General features: G+C 33.5%; 1 protein-coding gene across 2 annotated transcripts in view; it reads left to right on the top strand.

Annotated features, from left to right (window-relative positions):
• VTA1 (vesicle trafficking 1) overlaps positions 1-16431 on the top strand; it is a 62903-nt gene extending 46472 nt beyond the window's left edge. Inside the window, exons 6-8 of one of the 2 annotated variants that reach the window (XM_027602880.1) lie at positions 4474-4647; positions 9717-9797; positions 15349-16431. In XM_027602880.1, the coding sequence (XP_027458681.1) occupies positions 4474-4647; positions 9717-9797; positions 15349-15494 (401 nt within the window). In that variant the 3' untranslated portion in view covers positions 15495-16431. The remainder of the gene's footprint in view (positions 1-4473; positions 4648-9716; positions 9798-15348) is intronic. The other variant, XM_027602881.1, reaches the window with a different exon arrangement.
• The last annotated feature ends 1986 nt before the right edge of the window (positions 16432-18417 follow it).

The following is an 18417-nucleotide window of genomic DNA, read 5'->3' as shown; positions in this document are numbered from 1 at the left end:
TTCAGAAACAACTGATTTAGTTGTTTGTTTAATCAAAAATTAGTTTTGTCTGATTTAGAACATTGTGTAAATGGAGTCCCACGATGTTGTTATGCACCTAGCTTCTTTCAGCACCATATCTGTGAGATTCATCTGTGTCTTGTGTCTTGTGAACAGTAGTCCACTCTTTTTTACTGCTGAGTAGTATTTCATAGTATGGATACCATATTCATTTATCAGTTCATCTGCTAATGAACATTATGGCTGTTTCTAGTTTGAGGTTATGATGAATTAAGCTTCTTGACATTTAAATACATACGGTTTTTAGACATACATATGGGAACAGGTGGATGTGTTTCATTGCTGTGGGTCAGTAGCTAGAATAGAATTGTTGGGTTATATATAAAACTCCCAAAGCATTTTCTAAAGTCCTTGTACCATTTATAGTTTCATCAGCCATGTATTAGAGTTTCTGTCTCTCTCTATCCTTGCTAGCACTTGGTAATTGTATTTTTAAATTTAGCCATTCTGGGTGCTTTCGGCTCAGGTCATGATCCCAGGGTCCTGGGATCGAGTCCCACATCGGGCTCCCTGCTCCGCGGGGAGCCTGCTTCTCCCTCTGCCTCTCTCTCTCTCTCTCTCTGTCTCTTATGAATAAGTAAATAAAATCTTTAAAAAAAAAATTTTAGCCATTCTGATCCTTATGTAGTGGTTCTTCATTTGTGGTTTAATTAGCCTTTTTTCCCCAATGGCTAAACGATGTTGATCTCTCTTATATGTGTTTACTGGCTTTTCATATATCTTTATTTGTGAAGTGTCAGTTTAAATCTTTTGCCCATTCTTTGTTGTGGTAAATTATACATAACAAAATTTACCATTTTAATCATTTAAATGTACGGCTCAGTGGCATTAAGCAAATTTGTATTATTCAGCCTGTCACCACCATCTATCTCCAGAACATTTTTCGTCTTCTCAGATTGAAACTGTACCCATTAAACTGTAAGTCCCCCTTACCCTATCCATTCCTAGCTCCTGGTCACCACTGTTCTGTTTTCTGTCTTTGTGAATTTGACTACTCTTAGGTACCTCATATACGTGGAATCATACAGTATCTGTCCTTTTGTGACTGGCTTATTTCATTTATTGTAATGTCTTCAAGGTTCATCCATGTTACAGGATATTTTAGAATTTCATTCCAAAGGCTGAATAATATTCCATTGTATGCTCCTACAACATTGTATTTCTTCATCCATTGATGAACATTTTGGTTGTTTCTACCTTTTGGTTGTTGTGAATACTACTGTGGACATTAATATACCTGCCCATTTTTCATGGGTTGTCTCTTGTTTTATTATTGAATTATTTATAAAGTATGAATAGAAGTCCTTTGTCAGTTACCTGTTTTATAAATATTTACTCCCGGTCTGTTGTTTCCCTACTTGTTTTCGTAACTGTCTTTTAATTACCAAAAATTGTTAATCCTGGTGAAGTATAATTTATAATTTAAAAATTTTTAGGGCTACTTCTTATGTCCTATGAAATCTTTGTCTACCTCTACCTTAAAAATTCTTTTATATTTTTAATCCTGAAGATTTATCATTTAAGCTGTTACTTTTAGGTTTGTGAAAGACCTTAAATCTTTTCATGCATATAGTGTGAGGTAGGCTAGATTCAGGATTCTTTCCCCCATAAGGATAGCCTATTATTCCAGCACCATTTGTTATGCATTTTCCTTTCCTTGTTGAATTTCTTTGGTTCCTCTGTCAAAAATTCAATTAACCATGTAAGTGTGATCTGGATTCTGTTCAATTACATTGGTCTATTTTTCTGGTCTGTGCCAACAGCACACTGCCTTCCACCTTTTTACAGTAAACCTTGAGTCAGATGGCATAAGTTCTCCAACTCTTCTCTTTTTTCTCAAGATGTTCTTAGTTATTCTATGGCCTTTGAGTTTCACCATAAATTTGGAAGTAGGTTTTTCAGTTTCTATTAAAATAAAAAACAGCTGGCTGGAATTAGGATTGATATTGCATTGAATTGATAGATAAATTTAGGGAGAATTGATACCTTAACAAAACTGAGTCTTTCATTACATGAATATAGTGTATCTTTCCATTTATTAAGCCTTCATTAATGTCTATTGGCAATATTTTGTATTTTTCAGAGTAGAGATTTTGTGTCTCTTTTGTTAAGTTTATTTCCGAGTATTTGGTTTTTTCATTCCCTTACTTCTAGTATATGAAATACAATTGATTTTTATATAATGATGTTGTATTGCACAACCTTGCTAAATTTACCTATTCTGGTGGTTGCTTTATAGATTCCTTGGGAGTTTCTGTGTAGATAATCCTGTTATCTGCAAAGAGAAGCAGTTTTGCTTTCTTTTCAGTCGTTATATCTATATTTTCTTTTTCTTGTCTGTTGCACCCGCAATATTCCTTGAAATGAATTCTGTTGTGTCTGTTACTGGATTTAGCTACTTCAGCTTTTGTCTGCTTGGTATTTACATAGTTTATCTAGTTCATCCTTTTACTATAAATATATCTGAGTCTTAAAGCATATAGGTGTTTTTTGGTTTGGGTTTTGTTCAATTGTTTGTTTAGTCTGTCAACATCAGCCTTCAAAATTGTGTTTGGTCCACTTAATTTAATGTAATTATTGCTATAGTTAGATTTAAGTCTATTGTTTTTATCATTTGTTTTCTGTTAGTCCCATCTGTTTTTGTCTCCTCTTAGTTTCTTTTCTCTGGTGAGTTTTTCCTCTTTCATTCATGATGACTACATTTTTCTCTATGGCCTTGAACACATTTATAGTACCTGCTTTAATGTTATTTATTTATTTTTTGCTAATTAATTTTTTGCTAATATCTGGGTCATTTGGGGGTCTTCTTCTATAGACTGTCTTTCTCTCCTAACTCGGGTCACATTTTCTTCCTCCCATCCCCCCTTATTTCTATTAATTTTTATTGTTGATAATGTCTTGTAGCTCCTCTGCATTTTCTCATCTTCCTCTGCAAGGTCTTGATTCTTGTCCTAGCAGGCAGTTAACATGCCTGAACTCAAACACTGCCTGTCCTTCTTTCAGCTTTAAGGCTATTGCTCTCACCAGGACACTCTAGAATCTTCCCAGAATGTGCATGCATAGTTCAGGGTCATACGGTATTTAGTTGGGGTTTATACACACATTTCAAGGCTCACTTCTCCGCAACTCTTTCTTTTGCACAGACTGTTGAGTGCCTGCAGGTGAAAAGCCACATGAAAACAAACCTTACCTGGTGAGATTTCCTCTCCAAAGGGCCATCTTCACTCTAGTTTCTACCAGCTTTTAGTCACTTTCTAGTGCCTTTAAAAATTGGAGGGAGGGACTCCTTCCCAGGATGTATAAATGTTATAGTTCTCTAATATAGGAGAGAATTATTTTAGTGTATATAAATACATCTACAAGGTTACTTAGTAAAATGTCTATCTTAGAGTAGGTAGGGTTTTTTTTTGGTTGTTTAAAATTATCCACATTGAATATGTAATGTGGTTATGATCAAACAAAAAAGTTATTTAAAAATTTGATAGGAAATAAATTGATTTCAGAAATCTCTTGCTCTCGCTTACATTTTAAATTATGAAGATTCCCAAAAGTGGCTAATTGTCTTTTTAAATAGACTATCAATATTTAATTTTCCCAGAGTAGCTTTCAAATTCAGCTAATAATATAGTATATTTTAAGTATGTATTTCAGAACTTACCAACACAGAGTCTCTACACTTGATCTTAGCCAAAAGACCGAGAAGCAATTCAACACAAAGTCTCTTATTACTACTTTCTGTGCAGGTAGCTCTGTGAAATTTCATTCCTTTGTTTTTGTTGATTAACCTACGACAAACACACAGGTAATCATTTAATAGCTAGTGTGAACAATGAATACTGAGTAAAAGGCAGCTGTCAGAAAAATAAAGTCTAGGGGCGCCTGAGTGGCTCAGTCATTAAACGTCTGCCTTGGACTCAGGTCATGATCCCAGCTCCTGGGATAGAGCCCTGCACCGGAAGTCTGCTTCTCCCTCTCCCACTCCCCCTACTTGTGTTCCCTCTCTCCCTGTCTCTCTCTCTCTCAAATAAATAAATAAAATCTTAAAAAAAAACAAAAGTCTATGGATAGCATAAATGTGACATGTCTTGCCAAAAATACCATGTTTATCTTAAGTTTAAAGAGTGAGTTTAAAGAAAATTTATTTTTAAGAAGAATATACTATATGCAAAGATTTTAATAGAATTGTAAAGTATAAGTATTAACTTGAAGTGACAATCATATTGGCAGGTATAATTAAGTGATTTAAGAAAAGAAAACAAAACTATTATTTTAAAAGCTAGAGCCTACTTATCAAGTGCATTAAATAGAATTGCATCAGAAGGTCTGTTCATTATGTCTGTATAGCAAAATAAGAATGTTTGGCATTTTTCTTCCAAATACCTAGTTTAACTTTACATGTAAATTATATAATAGATGTTGAAGAAAATGAAGATGCTGGAGCAACATCCCTGCCGACTCAGCCACCTCAGCCATCATCTTCGACTTACGACCCAAGCAGCATGCCATCCGGCAGCTTCTCTGGCATACAGATTCCTCCCGGCGCGCATGCTCCAGCTAATACACCAGCAGAAGTGCCTCACAGCACAGGTAGGAAATTAAAGCTTAACAAGTTTTGAACTCTCCTTTCATAAATAAGGACTGCACTTTTTATTGTGTTTATGCCTGATCGTGATGGTAATGAAGCATAATAAGATCTTTAAATTCTATTTGAACCTACAAAAAATGTTAAGTCCTTTTTGTTGAAGTTCTATTGTTGTTTGTCCTTTAGTTTTTTGAGAAGTAACCAAACATTTACATGTTACTATTAACTTTATATTTTATTACTAAGAATAGCTTCTGTGCTTTTCATGTGTGGTGCTATTTTCTCTTTCTTCCCCTCCCTTTCTTTGCCCTTCACTGTCCGAGATTAGCACTGAGTTGTGCGGATCTATCATAGTATGTTGGTCAGCATCCCACTGTGTCAGGAAGATTTGATTTTTCTTGCCTTATTTCCTTAGGACCCAACCCCTGCCCTCAACATAGATTATTATTGATGAAGGGAGCAGGCATTGAGGCAGGAAATCTCAATAGCAGTGGAATCACAACCGAAAAGAGGGGGTGTGGGTTATTTCTTTTAATATTATAAACAGTTGACTGAAGAAAAGAAAGGGAAGTGATAGCTTTTGTCTTTGAATAAATTGCTACTCTATGTCTGTGTTTTCATGGAAAAGATCTAACAACACTAGTCTCTAGTAATGAGTCAATGTCAGTAAATGAAAGATAATTTTTTTTAAAATTGCAGACAGATACTCTTCCATTTACTTGTATTGTTGACAAAGTGTTATCCTTACCTTCAGATAGAAGGGCATTTGAAGCCATAATTTACATGTTGAAGTTTTTCCAAAAATTGTTCTTAAAGTATTTATTTTATCTCAGCATAAATGTAATCTACAGTAGTAAACCATACAAACATTTCAAAATATTTAATTCATAGGATGAAAGTCATCCTTTGAGCCATAATTTCTGTGGTTTCTGTTAAGTATCACACTATTACTTCACTGACTTTCAGATTTTCAGCTTGTTTACCCAAACCATTTTAGCTTATTTTGCATGAGTTGAATAACATTTAAAAAAGTTTTCTATTTGACTATTATAGCACCAATTATTATTAATTCCTTTCCTCCTATTTTAACACTTTTAACTTTATATTATCTACAAATATTGCTGTTATTTTTGTCTTGAAGAATATTGATGAATGTGATTATTTTAACACTGATCTCTTTTGTGTCATCATTCTGTGTATTTTACTCTGACTTTGCTTTGCTTTATGGTCTGTATGAGTTTAATAGAGCAATTTGAGTTTGTTTTGTAAGTAAAATTTCACAGAACACTGTTATAAATATTTTATTTTCTTATAGAAGTATTCAGTATTTCCAGTGTAGAATAATATAAGCAATACCAGCTACTTAGATGTATTTGCCTTAGATAAATATACTACTCTATTCTATTGAATTTAAACACTAACCAGGAGCCTCTGACACACCATTTTTATAGAAGGGCAAAGTGCGAATAAAATGTATTTTGAAGTCAAATAGTATTGGTTATTAGTTCCTGCCCCTTGCTAAACCACAAACTCAGATGTTATTCAGCTTCTCAGTCTAGGTTTTGCCAATCTTTCTAAAATGAAATTAATCATACTTCTCATAGTGATTTTAATTATTAAAGGAGAAAAAGTTTGAAAATTCACTACTACTGTGCCTAATCACAAAATCAGTGTTCAGCAAATTAGCTTCCTTTTCCTTTTTTTTTTTCTCTTTTCCTTCCTATCTCTGTGCCAAAGACAGGGTATTTAAGAGCAAGCTAATGAACACTTAAAATCATTTTGTGAATCAAGGGAAGTGTCACCTTTGCGGGTAGGATATTGACCTTAAAAAAAAGTTGCCTAAAGGGTACCATGTTAGACAACTTATCTTAGGGCAGAATTCTGGTACAGGCACCTATATACATATATTTTATATAGTCATATAGTGTGTATATAGAAGAGAGAAAGCTTACTTCTGGGAGGGCTGTATTCGGTTGAACCATATGAAATTGCTCCTTTTATATAACATAAGTGATAAAATCTTAGTAGTTTCATATGTTCAAACTAATAGACTGTTATCTCCTGATTGGAATATCTTTGACATACATAAACAGATATTAAGGAGGTAGTCTTCTATTAGAAAGTTTTCTGGCATGAACAGTTCATCTTTCTCCAATTATTTTTTCTTTTTTGTACCTCAGAGTGAGCACATAAAACCAAAAATCTTGGAACTCTTTTAGGGTGAGGTCCTATCTTGTTACTTTATATACACTCTTATAGACTTAGTATTTACAAAATTATTGTAGCTATTTTATGAATTCTTGCAGCAACTATGTTAACTATATTAGATATTGCTATCTCTAGTTTAGACACTGTAAAGGAATTAAACAATTATCCCATGAAAATAAACATATAAACATATCTATTAGTGACAGAGTTTGTACCCATGTCTTTCTGATTTCATGTTTTTGGTACCTCCTTTCTGTGTCTCTTCCTCCAAGGAACTAAAACCCTGTTAAATCAAAATCTACTTTTCTCACAATATTTTGCCCCTTAAAATTGGTTTGTGATATTGGAATCTCCTTTTAGCTGGCAGATTTTTTTTCTATTATATTTAAAACAGTAAAAAAAAAAAAAAATCAGTTCACAGTTGGCTAATAGCAAATGAAATAACATTTTTAGTTTTTAAATATAGCAGATGTTTCCCCTCTTACTCACTTTAAGATTGATTTACTTTCCCTCATATAAAGATCCAGGATATACTTTTATCAAAGGGAAATCCTCAAGATAGCTGAAAAGAATAGTATGTACTAATATATGGTTTTTAGTTCTTCCACAGAAAAGCACAGGGGGTGCAAGGAGTGCAGTGAGAGCGATTGTTTAAGCAGGCAGAGTGCCTCTGGGCTTTAACCACTGTGGACAATCATGGAGGTGATAGAGTGGACGGTTTGTCCTTTCTCTTGAAACATATGCTTTATACAGCTTATACATATTGCGGAAGAAGATCTCAGTAATTAGATTAAATATTAGAATTATGTTATAATGAACGCTAGCCTTTTGATTATAAATGCAGCTCCTTATGCGTAGATCAAAAACTTTGCTCTTTTATTGTTGTTCTTTTATGTATGAAAAGTACTGCATTTGAGTTTTCCTACACAGCTTTCAAAGTTGTTAATATTTTGTCCTGACCACTTCTATCAATTCTATTTTCTGTGATTATACTGAGGTATAATTGGGTTACTCAACCCAATCCTCCTATTTTCTTAACTTTGCTTATAGTGTTCCTTGTATCTAGCGTGTCTTTCTCCCTTTTTCTCTGCCTCTCCAAATGCTACTCCCCTAAGGGTTCTGTTTAATTATAATTCTGGATAGTCTTCTCTGGTTTTCTAACCAACACCCATTTCTCCCTTTTCAGAATCCCCAGACCGTGTAGACAATAGAACAATTTAAATTCAGTACTTAATTAGAAATCTTGTAAAGTTTAATTCTTGAATGTGTATTAATCCCATTTAATAGGCTACGTAACCATCTACTTAAAAGTTAACCAGAACTTATTTGTTGACACTTCTTTTTTGTTAAATAATAGAAAGGAAGAAATTTCTGCTTTCCTCCATGAATGGTTTTATGTTCACATTCACTCCCAACATATTCCCAACATACTGCAGTCTTCAGGGTTGCAGTCCATTTGTGAATTGACATATGAGACCTTTCCAAATCCAGAAAGAAAGAAAAACAGCTTTGGGCATCTCAAAAAAATAAATAAATAACATAAACTAAAAGCCACTTTTACTAATTTAACAGTATTTATGAGCTTATGTTGGACCTATACACTAGGCCCCATGGAAACGTGTCATGACAGCTGCCGAAAGGACAGGCCTTGGCTCATGTGCATCAAGACAAATGGAAGCAGCATCTTCTTACTGCTGCTTGAGGTGTGTTGAGCACCCTCTGCTGTCAGTTCAAGCTTTAGTTGAATGACTGTAACCAGAAGTTCTTAATAAAATGCAGACTACCTATTTTTTTAATTTCACTCAAATAAAATTTTACTACATAACTAAATTTTCTCCCTGTAAATTCTGTTTTGTTCTTGTTAATTAATATTGCATACTTAATTAATCATATGAAAATATACTAATAAGCATTTAAAAGTTAATAATACAAGATACTGATCAGTAAAAATATTCCTTTTCCATAGAGAAAGGGATTTGTTTGGAAAATTTTAATTTAGACAAAAACACAAATTACCTAGCAAGGAATGGCTTGATATCTAGATTGATCTGTGAGTGGGTTGTAGACTTACCTTTTTTTTCCTTTAACATTATATGAAACATTTATAATCATCTACCTATGTTTTAAGTACAGCTGCTTCAAAGCACTAGGCTTGACTAGGTAGTCTCTGAAGAGCCCTCTCAAATCTTGCATTCCTTTTTTTTTTAAATGTAGTTATGTGTCTTTAAAAGCAAGTTTTGTGGGGACATTTATGTTGGATGGTGATACTTTAATATATTTGGTTAGCACTTACCAAAATCAAGCAAAAGCTAGTCGTTGAATTGGTCAGTTTAAAACTTGTATGTCCCGACTTTGCAGTTACACTTCTTTAAATTTTTTCCCATAAATGAATTCATATATATGTGTGTGTGTATATGTACACAATGTGTAAGATTATTCACTGTAGTATTATCTATAGTAGCAAAAGATTGGAAACAACCTAAATGCCCATCAGTAAAGGACTGCTTTATAAATTGTGGTTCATACATGGAATGGAACACTATGTAGCCATGTCAAGTAACAAGGTAGATATATATATATCTACAGTTACTGCTAAAGCATACTAAGTAAAAAATGCATGAAATAGTATAGTATGCAGACAACGACCATCTGCATTAGACATGTGTGTATGTAAACACTCAGAATATATTTTCCTGCATATTTTCTATACCAGCCTCCAGCATCAAATAAGTATGTCAAATTACAATTCATTAAGATTTCAAAAAAGTAATTAAGAAATGGAATTCCTTCATGATCCTTTAAATATTTTCCTAGTATATAATTAAGAGGTATAACTTTTATACCCATTTATGGTTTTCTGATGCAGGTGTAGCAAGTAATACTATCCAACCTACTCCACAGACTATTCCAGCTATTGATCCTGAACTTTTCAGTACAGTCTCCCACGGTAAGTCAGTTGACTATTTTTTGAGATATATTGTATCTCTTGTTTTAGGTGTTGTTTTCTAATTGTAGCCTAAGAGTATTATATATTGGAATGTTTACACATTTCTTTGAATGTCTGTATTCACTAGATTCTCCAATGAACCAAGATTGTTTCATATTATCAAAAATATCTAAATTTGAAGACATTCCCCCCTTTTTTTACAGTTCCTTTTTTTTGTATACCAGTGGATATAGTGGCAGAAATAGCCAAAGCTGTCACAAAAGCTGATACCAGATTACTTTAGTTAAAAAATTACCATGTCTTATGATCTTCCTTATCTATACTAAATTACTAGATTATCCAAAAGGAGGAACTGACCATAGTTGAAAACAAAAACAAAAAGGAACCTGTAATAAACTGGCAAGTTACCCAAGAACATAGTGGAAAATATTTATCTGTTGGTAGACAGACTAGATAACCTGCCCAATGAATACTATATTCCTCTGTTAAACTTGGTTTCCAGACTCCCCTCTGGAGTCCCACCCAATTTTAAAAGCTCCACCTAAAATCTGATGTGAAAATATCTGAAATAGATCAGTGAAACAGAATAGGGACTCTGGAAATTAGACCACACGTTAGAGGAATCAAATTAATGATGAATGTGGCATTTGATCAGTGTAGCAAGAATATATATTCAAAAGTGATGTTCGAACACTTGGTTATTTGGGGGGGGTGGCTCAGTCAGTTAAGTGTCTGATTTCAGCTGGGGCTGTGATTTTGAGGTCCTGGGATCGAGCCCTGCATTGGACTCCCTGCTCAGTGGAAAGTCTGCTTCTCCCTGTGCCACTCTCCCCACTCGTTCTTTCTCTCTTTCTCTCTCAAATAGGATCTTAAAAAAAAGAACAATTGGTTATGAGAAAAAAATATATATTAGATACTGTCTCTCAGTACTTGTATCTGATTCAGTTGTGTCTTAACAGGTTTGACAAATGAAAAATGAAAAATTCATACCACAGAAGACTCCTTCTTCCCCATTACATTGTTAGAATGCAACTAATAGACCAGGAAGAAATTGAAATTTAAAAATAAAGAAGTAATGTCCAGAGCATATATAAAGAGCTCCTACAAATGAATAACTGAAACTTAATTCGAAAAACAGGCAGAGAATATGATAGGGAATGCAGATACTCAGTGAACACATGAAAGCTTTCCCAACTATATTCATAATCAGGGAAATTGAGAATTAGAATGAGTTTGGTTTGGTTTATGTCAATAGATAAAAAAACATTTTAAAGGATCAATAATCTGTAGTGTCATTGAAGACCTAAGGAATGACTCTCGCATGCTGTTGGTGGGAAATGTACATTAGTAAAGTTTTTGCAGCAGCACTATGTCACTATCAGAATTGCAAATATAATTCTTTTGAACCTGCTATAGTCTACTATCTTAAAAAATTACTCAGACATGGGCACAAAATTTACAAGGATATTTTATTTCAACATCATCACAATAGTAGAAAATAATCTTTTAAGTGCTAATTAATGGGATATTATGGTTCATTTGTCATATGGAATACTGAGCAGATATTAAATATATATAGTAACTCTGATGTGAAAAGATCTAAGCATATTAAGTAAAAAAAAAAAAAAAAAAAACAGGTTGCAGAACATTATATATAGTATGACCCTATTTAGGAAAAAAAAAATTAAAACTCTCTTCCTGCATGTATGTATGTGTTTGAGAACATAGAAAAATTCTAGATAATACTCAGACCAAAAGTAGTAATTTCATAACCATCACTGTCTTCACCACCACCTCTAATAAATACTCCCTGAACCCCTTTCCTGCTACATTTTTCTCTTTAGTGCTTAGTACTTATCACCTTTAATACACATAGTGTATGTGCGTTAGTATTAATATATTAAACATTTCTGTAGTGAATTTGTGGCTGACTGTGGAAAGGCTGACAATGGAATTGGAAAGGTGGTAGGTAGTTGAAACAGAACATTTCCTTTTTTAATTTAACATATTTCTATATAGTATTAGAGTGTGAATAACTGCTTACCTCATGAATTTTTTTGAGAATTAAATGGAATATCTGAAACGAATTTAGCACAGTGCATGACCTAATCAAATTCTACCTCTAATCATTCTAGTGTTGCCATTTCTAAGAAACATATCTTGGCAATGCCTGGATATAAGGGTTCAGTGCTGAGCTTTCTCTTTACTCCCAAGATTTACTGCATATCACATGCTTCCCCTATGATTCTGCCCATGCTTTCCATTCAAGTCAGAGGACAATAGAGTACATTAGGATCAGATTATCCAAGGCCCCTGACATGAATTTCTTAAAATTACCTAGCTAAGTAGGAAAGAGTCTCTAAAGACCCATTTTGGAAATCTTTACAATTAAGTATTCTATGGTCTATCATAACATTAGATAAATTAGCCTTAGAAATGGATGCTTTTGTCAACTGAGTGTGCAGGGATTTCTCTTCACACCAAAAATGTTATCTTTGATCCAGTGCTGACCCAGGCTCTTCCCACTGTGATAGTGAACTTGAGTAAAAGCTCTAGCTGTCTTCTGCCTGCTTGTTCTGCCCTGTGGAGGAGAAAAGCAGCCCTGTGATGAGGACGGTCTTCTCCGAAGCCATCAGCAACATATTAAACATAGAGTTCAGAAAAGAGATACTCTGTTAGACAACCTCTTTACTCCTTCAAACACTTTTTACGTCCACAGTGTGCGCTCTCTCTGGTCTGATTATGGCCTCTAGTTAAAGTTTTAATAATAGAAAAAACAGCTTTTATTTGGGTGCTCTAAGCAGTATTTACTATTTTGTATATAACATCAGATACTGAAATTGAACAGTTGTTCTCTTCCTGTTCTCTTCTCCTTTTATATATTTTCCACTTTAGTTTTCAGATGCTAAGTTAAAAGAATCATTAATTAGGCAGATTTTCTTTTTATTTAATTTAAAATTTTAATCATGTTTTATTATTAATTACTCTTAGATGATATTTGTTAAATGAAGGGAAGCCTGAAGTCTTATAAAATAGCAAAAGTAACTATTTGACATGGCTTTTTAAGTTCTTTATATTTTTAATTAGTAAGTCTAGCATCCCTATTTAAATCTGTAAGTTACATTTTGTATCTGAATCTGTAAGTTGGTTATTATCTAGTTATATTTTATATGATAGTTACATAATTTCATACGTTTATAAGCTATATGTATTATATACATGTAATGATATTTTTCTATTAAAATATTTTCATTCACATTTTCTGAATATTGAAATTGTTATTTCATGAGAAGTGCAATATTTGTGTTTTAAAATAGTTTTATCATTGGTGGATAAGTTTAGTTTATAACAACTAAAATAGTAATGGCGTTCTTAACACTACATACATCTCATTAGTAAATAAGTGATATATCAGCAAAACACTGCTAAGGCTCATGCTGTAAAAATAAGATTAGTTCTGATCATTGGGGCTTTCTTCCAGCAGGTCTGATAAATTCTGAATGGTTTCCCTGCATACTTAAAGATTGCCCTGAGATAAGAGGACGGGCTATTCAAGCATGAAATGAGTAGTGGGGTAAACTTAATTTTCAAAGGCGTCTCCCTCACCTAGATAGGATGTATAGCTTTAGATGACTAGAACCTCTTAATATATTTGGAAAAACCATTGAAGAACCTAAAGTGTCCTGACTAAATTGTCAACAGAACAACTGCAGGATAATTGTTTTTTAGGTTTAATGGGTAACAAATGCCAAGGCACTAGAATACTAAAAGATTTGTGGAAAAACGTTTATACATTTATATATATATAATACAAATAAGGGAGAGGGAGAATTAAAAATAAATAAACAAATATAAATAAATATAATATATAAATAAATATAAATATATATGTATAATTGTATTTTACTAGTATATTGATTTGTATTTCTTGCTTTTTAAGCAAGACAGATTCAAGAAAATTGAAACAAGGTCTGTCAAAATTGGAATATATAATCTCTTATTCACAACAGTAAAGACCAACCACTGTGATCTTTAATAATCAAAAATTTTTTGAAGACTTTATATGTCATACACTGGGCTAACTACTACATGTAGAACTATGTGTATTATCTTAAATCTGAAATCTCATTAATGTTTAATTCTATATGAACTTTATTTTAAAATGTAGGAAATGTACAGACAGCATTTTTATATTCATTCATTAAAGTTATTTAGTACTTATGGGTGCCTGGCTTTGGCCTAGAAACTTTGGGATACATTGTTTCAGAACTCTTGAAAATTTTAGAAAATAATGATTTGGATCAGAACTTAGTATCTGGATACCTGGAGTCACTACCTACTTTGTAATATCAAAGTTTTCATTATATGCCATATATATGTGTGTGTGTGTGTGTATGTATACGTATATATAGCAAAATTAAAAGCAACTAAAGATAGTCTGTTTATAGTTCATGCTTATAAACAGAATTGAAATATATTAACTGTTCATTTATAAACAGAATTTGAAATATATTATTTGTTTTAGTCTGTGCCCCAGCCTTCTTTCTGATCAGTTCTTAATATCCTTATAAAGAATTCTGAAGAAAATGCATTTTCAAAAGTCAGGGCACAAAGTCAGTTTTTAATTTCATCTTTAGAAATATATATTCAAATCTTAGATTGATTAAGTTAAGTTTTTTTTTAGGATTTTTTTTTATTTATTTGGAACAGAGAGAGACACAGCGAGAGAGGGAACACAAGCAGGGGAAGTGGGAGAGGGAGAAGCAGGCTTCCCGCTGAGCAGGGAGCCCGATGCAGGGCTTGATCCCAGGACCCATGGGATCATGACCTGAGCCGAAGGCGACGCTTAAACAACTGAGCCACCCAGCCGCCCAAGTGAAGTTGTTTTTTGGTTTTACCCAGATTATTTAGTTGGGTTCTACCCTTATTAATCATATGTGTAACTGGAAAACTTGGTGAGAATAAATTTTGGACATAATTTGTAAAGGTTGTTCATATGTTTAGTTTTGTAATTTAATGATATTTAAACTAGAGGTTTTTATATGGATGGCACAAAAACAAAATATTTTCATGCTAAAAAAGTTAAATGACTTATGTAATTTTTTTAAATTTATTTTTTTCATTGAGAATTATATTTATATTCTAGCTCAAGTGAGGGTTGAATGGTTTAGTCTGTGTGTATTGTTCCATGAAAAGAGAGGCTCAACAATTCTAGTATAAACACCAAAGCTACTATCCTTTTTTTTACATAGAATATAATTTTTTTGCAATTAATTTATCAAAATATAAAGGCTTCTAGTTTATTACTTCTGGAAGAAAAATTTTTTCGTATAAGTTATTAGTATTGGCATGTGTATGGTTTATGTTAGTAAAAAAAAGTGAGAAGCATGAAAATACTTAGTTAAATATTTACACCTGGGGTTGAAAAAACCTTCATGTTTTTATATAGCCTTAAATATTTTCTATAATCTTAAATGTAGGCATTTACCTAACCTAATAGAATACTTTTTTGATTCCTACAGATACCTTAATTGCTCTATTTTTCTTCTAGGGGATATCCGTCTAACACCAGAGGACTTTGCTAGAGCCCAGAAATACTGCAAATATGCTGGCAGTGCTTTGCAATACGAAGATGTCAGCACTGCTGTGCAGAATCTACAGAAGGCCCTCAAGTTACTAACTACAGGCAGAGAATGAAGCCTTTGTACAGTAGATCCATGCATTTTTGGCTTAAAGAACTAACAGTCCATTACTCTATCTTCAGCCTATCAGGAGCACAGTTTTAAGGAAGACTTCAGTTGCATTGACTATAACAATGAAATCTGTGTCTGTGTATCAGATTCTTGTTGAAGCATTCAGCAGCAGCCTCAACCAGTTTTCATTGTCCATTTAGTGGATCCAGTAATCTCCGGGTATACAGGGCTGATGTGAGCAAAATCCCCACTGAATCCTGCTTCAGAAATCGAAAACACACTTCAATAAAATGTATTGGGGTTCACATTGTATCTTAATATACATAAATTAAGGATTTTTTAATCATAATTTGGACACACAGACTATATTATTTTGCTATAAAATTCTAAATTTAACTTTTAATAAAAATTGCCAGAATATGCTAGAGATGTTTTTGTTTTCCTCTGGATTTATAAAACAAATATGAACATCCTAAACTGTTAAATAAGTCTGAAAGGGATTATGTTCAAAATTAAATTTATGTTCATGTTTAATATCACTACATTAAAAGTTAAAATTATGGAAGAAAAGACAAGGTAAAGAGGTGGAATCACTTAGATTTAAGAATAATGTTGGTTTCCCAACTGCTTTCCCTTCTCCATTGAAGCTTAAAGTGAATTGGTATTTATTCATAGGCAGTTTGACTGCATGTACTAGGGAATGAAAAAAAGACATTTGTAGTAATGCCTGGAAATTTGGTGCTTAAAGTTAAGGTTCTCTGCTGCTATGGAATGGATTTCATACAGTGTATAGCTGGGAGCGATGCAGAAGATTATAAGAATTTAGACTCTCAGTTGTTAAGTTTATAAGTTTTGTGGGAAATTATGGACTTACTGTGTGTCACCTGCATTTGTGCTGTGCAAAAAATAAATACAAGGATTCTTTTAACTTGTTCAGCTTATTACAGAGCCAAATGTGTTTTAATTTGCGTGCTAGAGTTTGTCATTATTTAAGTCATTATGTTTAGTACAGGAATATGGATATTTCTGTAGAAAAAAAACAGTTTTTAAAAGGAAAGAGGTAAATTTGCCAAATTGACCTGAAATTTATCTGGTCCATTTCGTTCATCCCGTTAAGATTGGAGTCATTTAACATAGGGGTCCACAAACTATGTATAGTCAGTGGGCAGACCACCTGTTGTGTAAATAAAGTTTTATTGAAAAAAACCCATACCCATCATTTATGTTTAACCTGTGTTTGCTTTCCCTGACTGCAGAATTAGATGGCCTGCAAGTCTAAAAATATTTACTATTTGGCCCCTTAAGAAAAGTTTGCTGACCCCTGTTTTTAACAGTCTCTTTGAAAGAAAGTGGATCATTAAACTCATAATCATTTGTCTTTTAATTTTTCTTTGCCTACGTGTAATGCTATTGCATAGGGTTTGATAGAATGAACATTCAGACAATAAACTATTCTAAGGTATTGAAAATACAAGCCCCACAAACCATGCCTCCTGAAAAATGTGTTCATATCTTTCACAACTAAATTCTTATAACATCTGTAGAGTTCAACATTTGCATCTAAAACTATAGTGCTCTGATGCATTCCTCTAGACCTTTATTGTAGTAGGAGAGAGTCTAGGATAATCTTTATTTAGTGTGTTACAAGAGGTAAATAAATCCAGTAAATTTTAATTCAGATCTTAACATGTCTGGACACTAGAAAGAAAACTGTAACCTATTTTACACCCTACTTTGTTGCTCCCAATTGGGGGAGCACATTGAGGGGAGAAGATAATGTGGAAACCCTGGAGTTCACTGATAAGTGGGCTGTGGTATAACAGCACTTACCTATAAAATGGAAGTAACATCGCTAGCTTCCTCAGAATGTTATGAGATACTTTACATGAAGTGCTCAGCAGTTGGTAGCAGACCACAAATGTTTATTGTTATTAACCTTAATGTTAAGATAATAATGTCTGTTGTTAATAATTTATTTCCCATATATCAGGAAATCCCAGCTGTCTCTGTCTTAATGCTTTAAAATGGTTTCTTGCCTGAGAGGATTAAACTATAAGTACTTTTAGCTTTGTATTTCTTCATATGGAATCTGGCAAGATAAAGTTAGAAATTTTTTGATGTAACACTAGGATAAGCGATTTTAATTTAGTCATTCAACATGTATTTTGAGCAGCTACTATGTACCTGGTATTGTCCTTTGCATGAGAAAACAGCAGAAAATAAAAAATTCCTGCCTCATAGAATTTATATTCTTATGGAAAGGAAGCAGAGAAACTTAATAAAAAGTGTATCATATATTCAACCAGTGGTTTTCAAAGGGTAATGGTTAGAAATGCAAATCTCGGGCTCTTGCCCCAGTCCTACCCAATCAGAAAAAAAACTAAGGGTGGGGCCTGGCATTCTGAGTTAAAAGACACTTACGTAGTCTGGAGATGCCTGAAGTTTATGTAATTTAGCCCTACCCAAATCACAAAGAATGAGAATCTGGGAAGAGGGATTCTCCTGAAGCAGTGGTTCGCAAAGTGTGGTTCCTGGTCCCCCAGCATCAGCATTACCTGGGAACTTGCCAGAAAGTTCTAGGGTTCATACCTCCGGAGTTTCTGTACTAGTGATAAGACGAGTATAGGATAGGAAATGCTTAGGTGTGTGGAGACATGCATATTTAAGTAAGATAGGATGGGCCTCACTGAGGTGACTGCATGAAGAAGGAGAAAGGGCATTCCTGGCAGAGGGAGGTAGACAGAGAAGAGGTCAGAAGGTAGAAGTGAGGAAGGCTGGTGAAGGGAGCCACAGGCTTAGGGACCCTATACAGGCTTTTTGTAAGAGATCTGACTTTTACTCTGAACAAGACGGGGATCTTTTGAGAGGTTTTGAACAGAAGAGTGGTGTGATTGTGACTTGACTTTTAAAAGGATCATATTGTGTGT

The sequence above is a fragment of the Zalophus californianus genome, chromosome 7 (genome assembly GCF_009762305.2).
Source record: "Zalophus californianus isolate mZalCal1 chromosome 7, mZalCal1.pri.v2, whole genome shotgun sequence".
In the NCBI taxonomy this organism is placed as follows: domain Eukaryota; kingdom Metazoa; phylum Chordata; class Mammalia; order Carnivora; family Otariidae; genus Zalophus; species Zalophus californianus.
The sequence above is the reverse complement of the archived record's forward strand: the minus strand, read 5'-3'. Positions and strand labels throughout refer to the sequence as shown.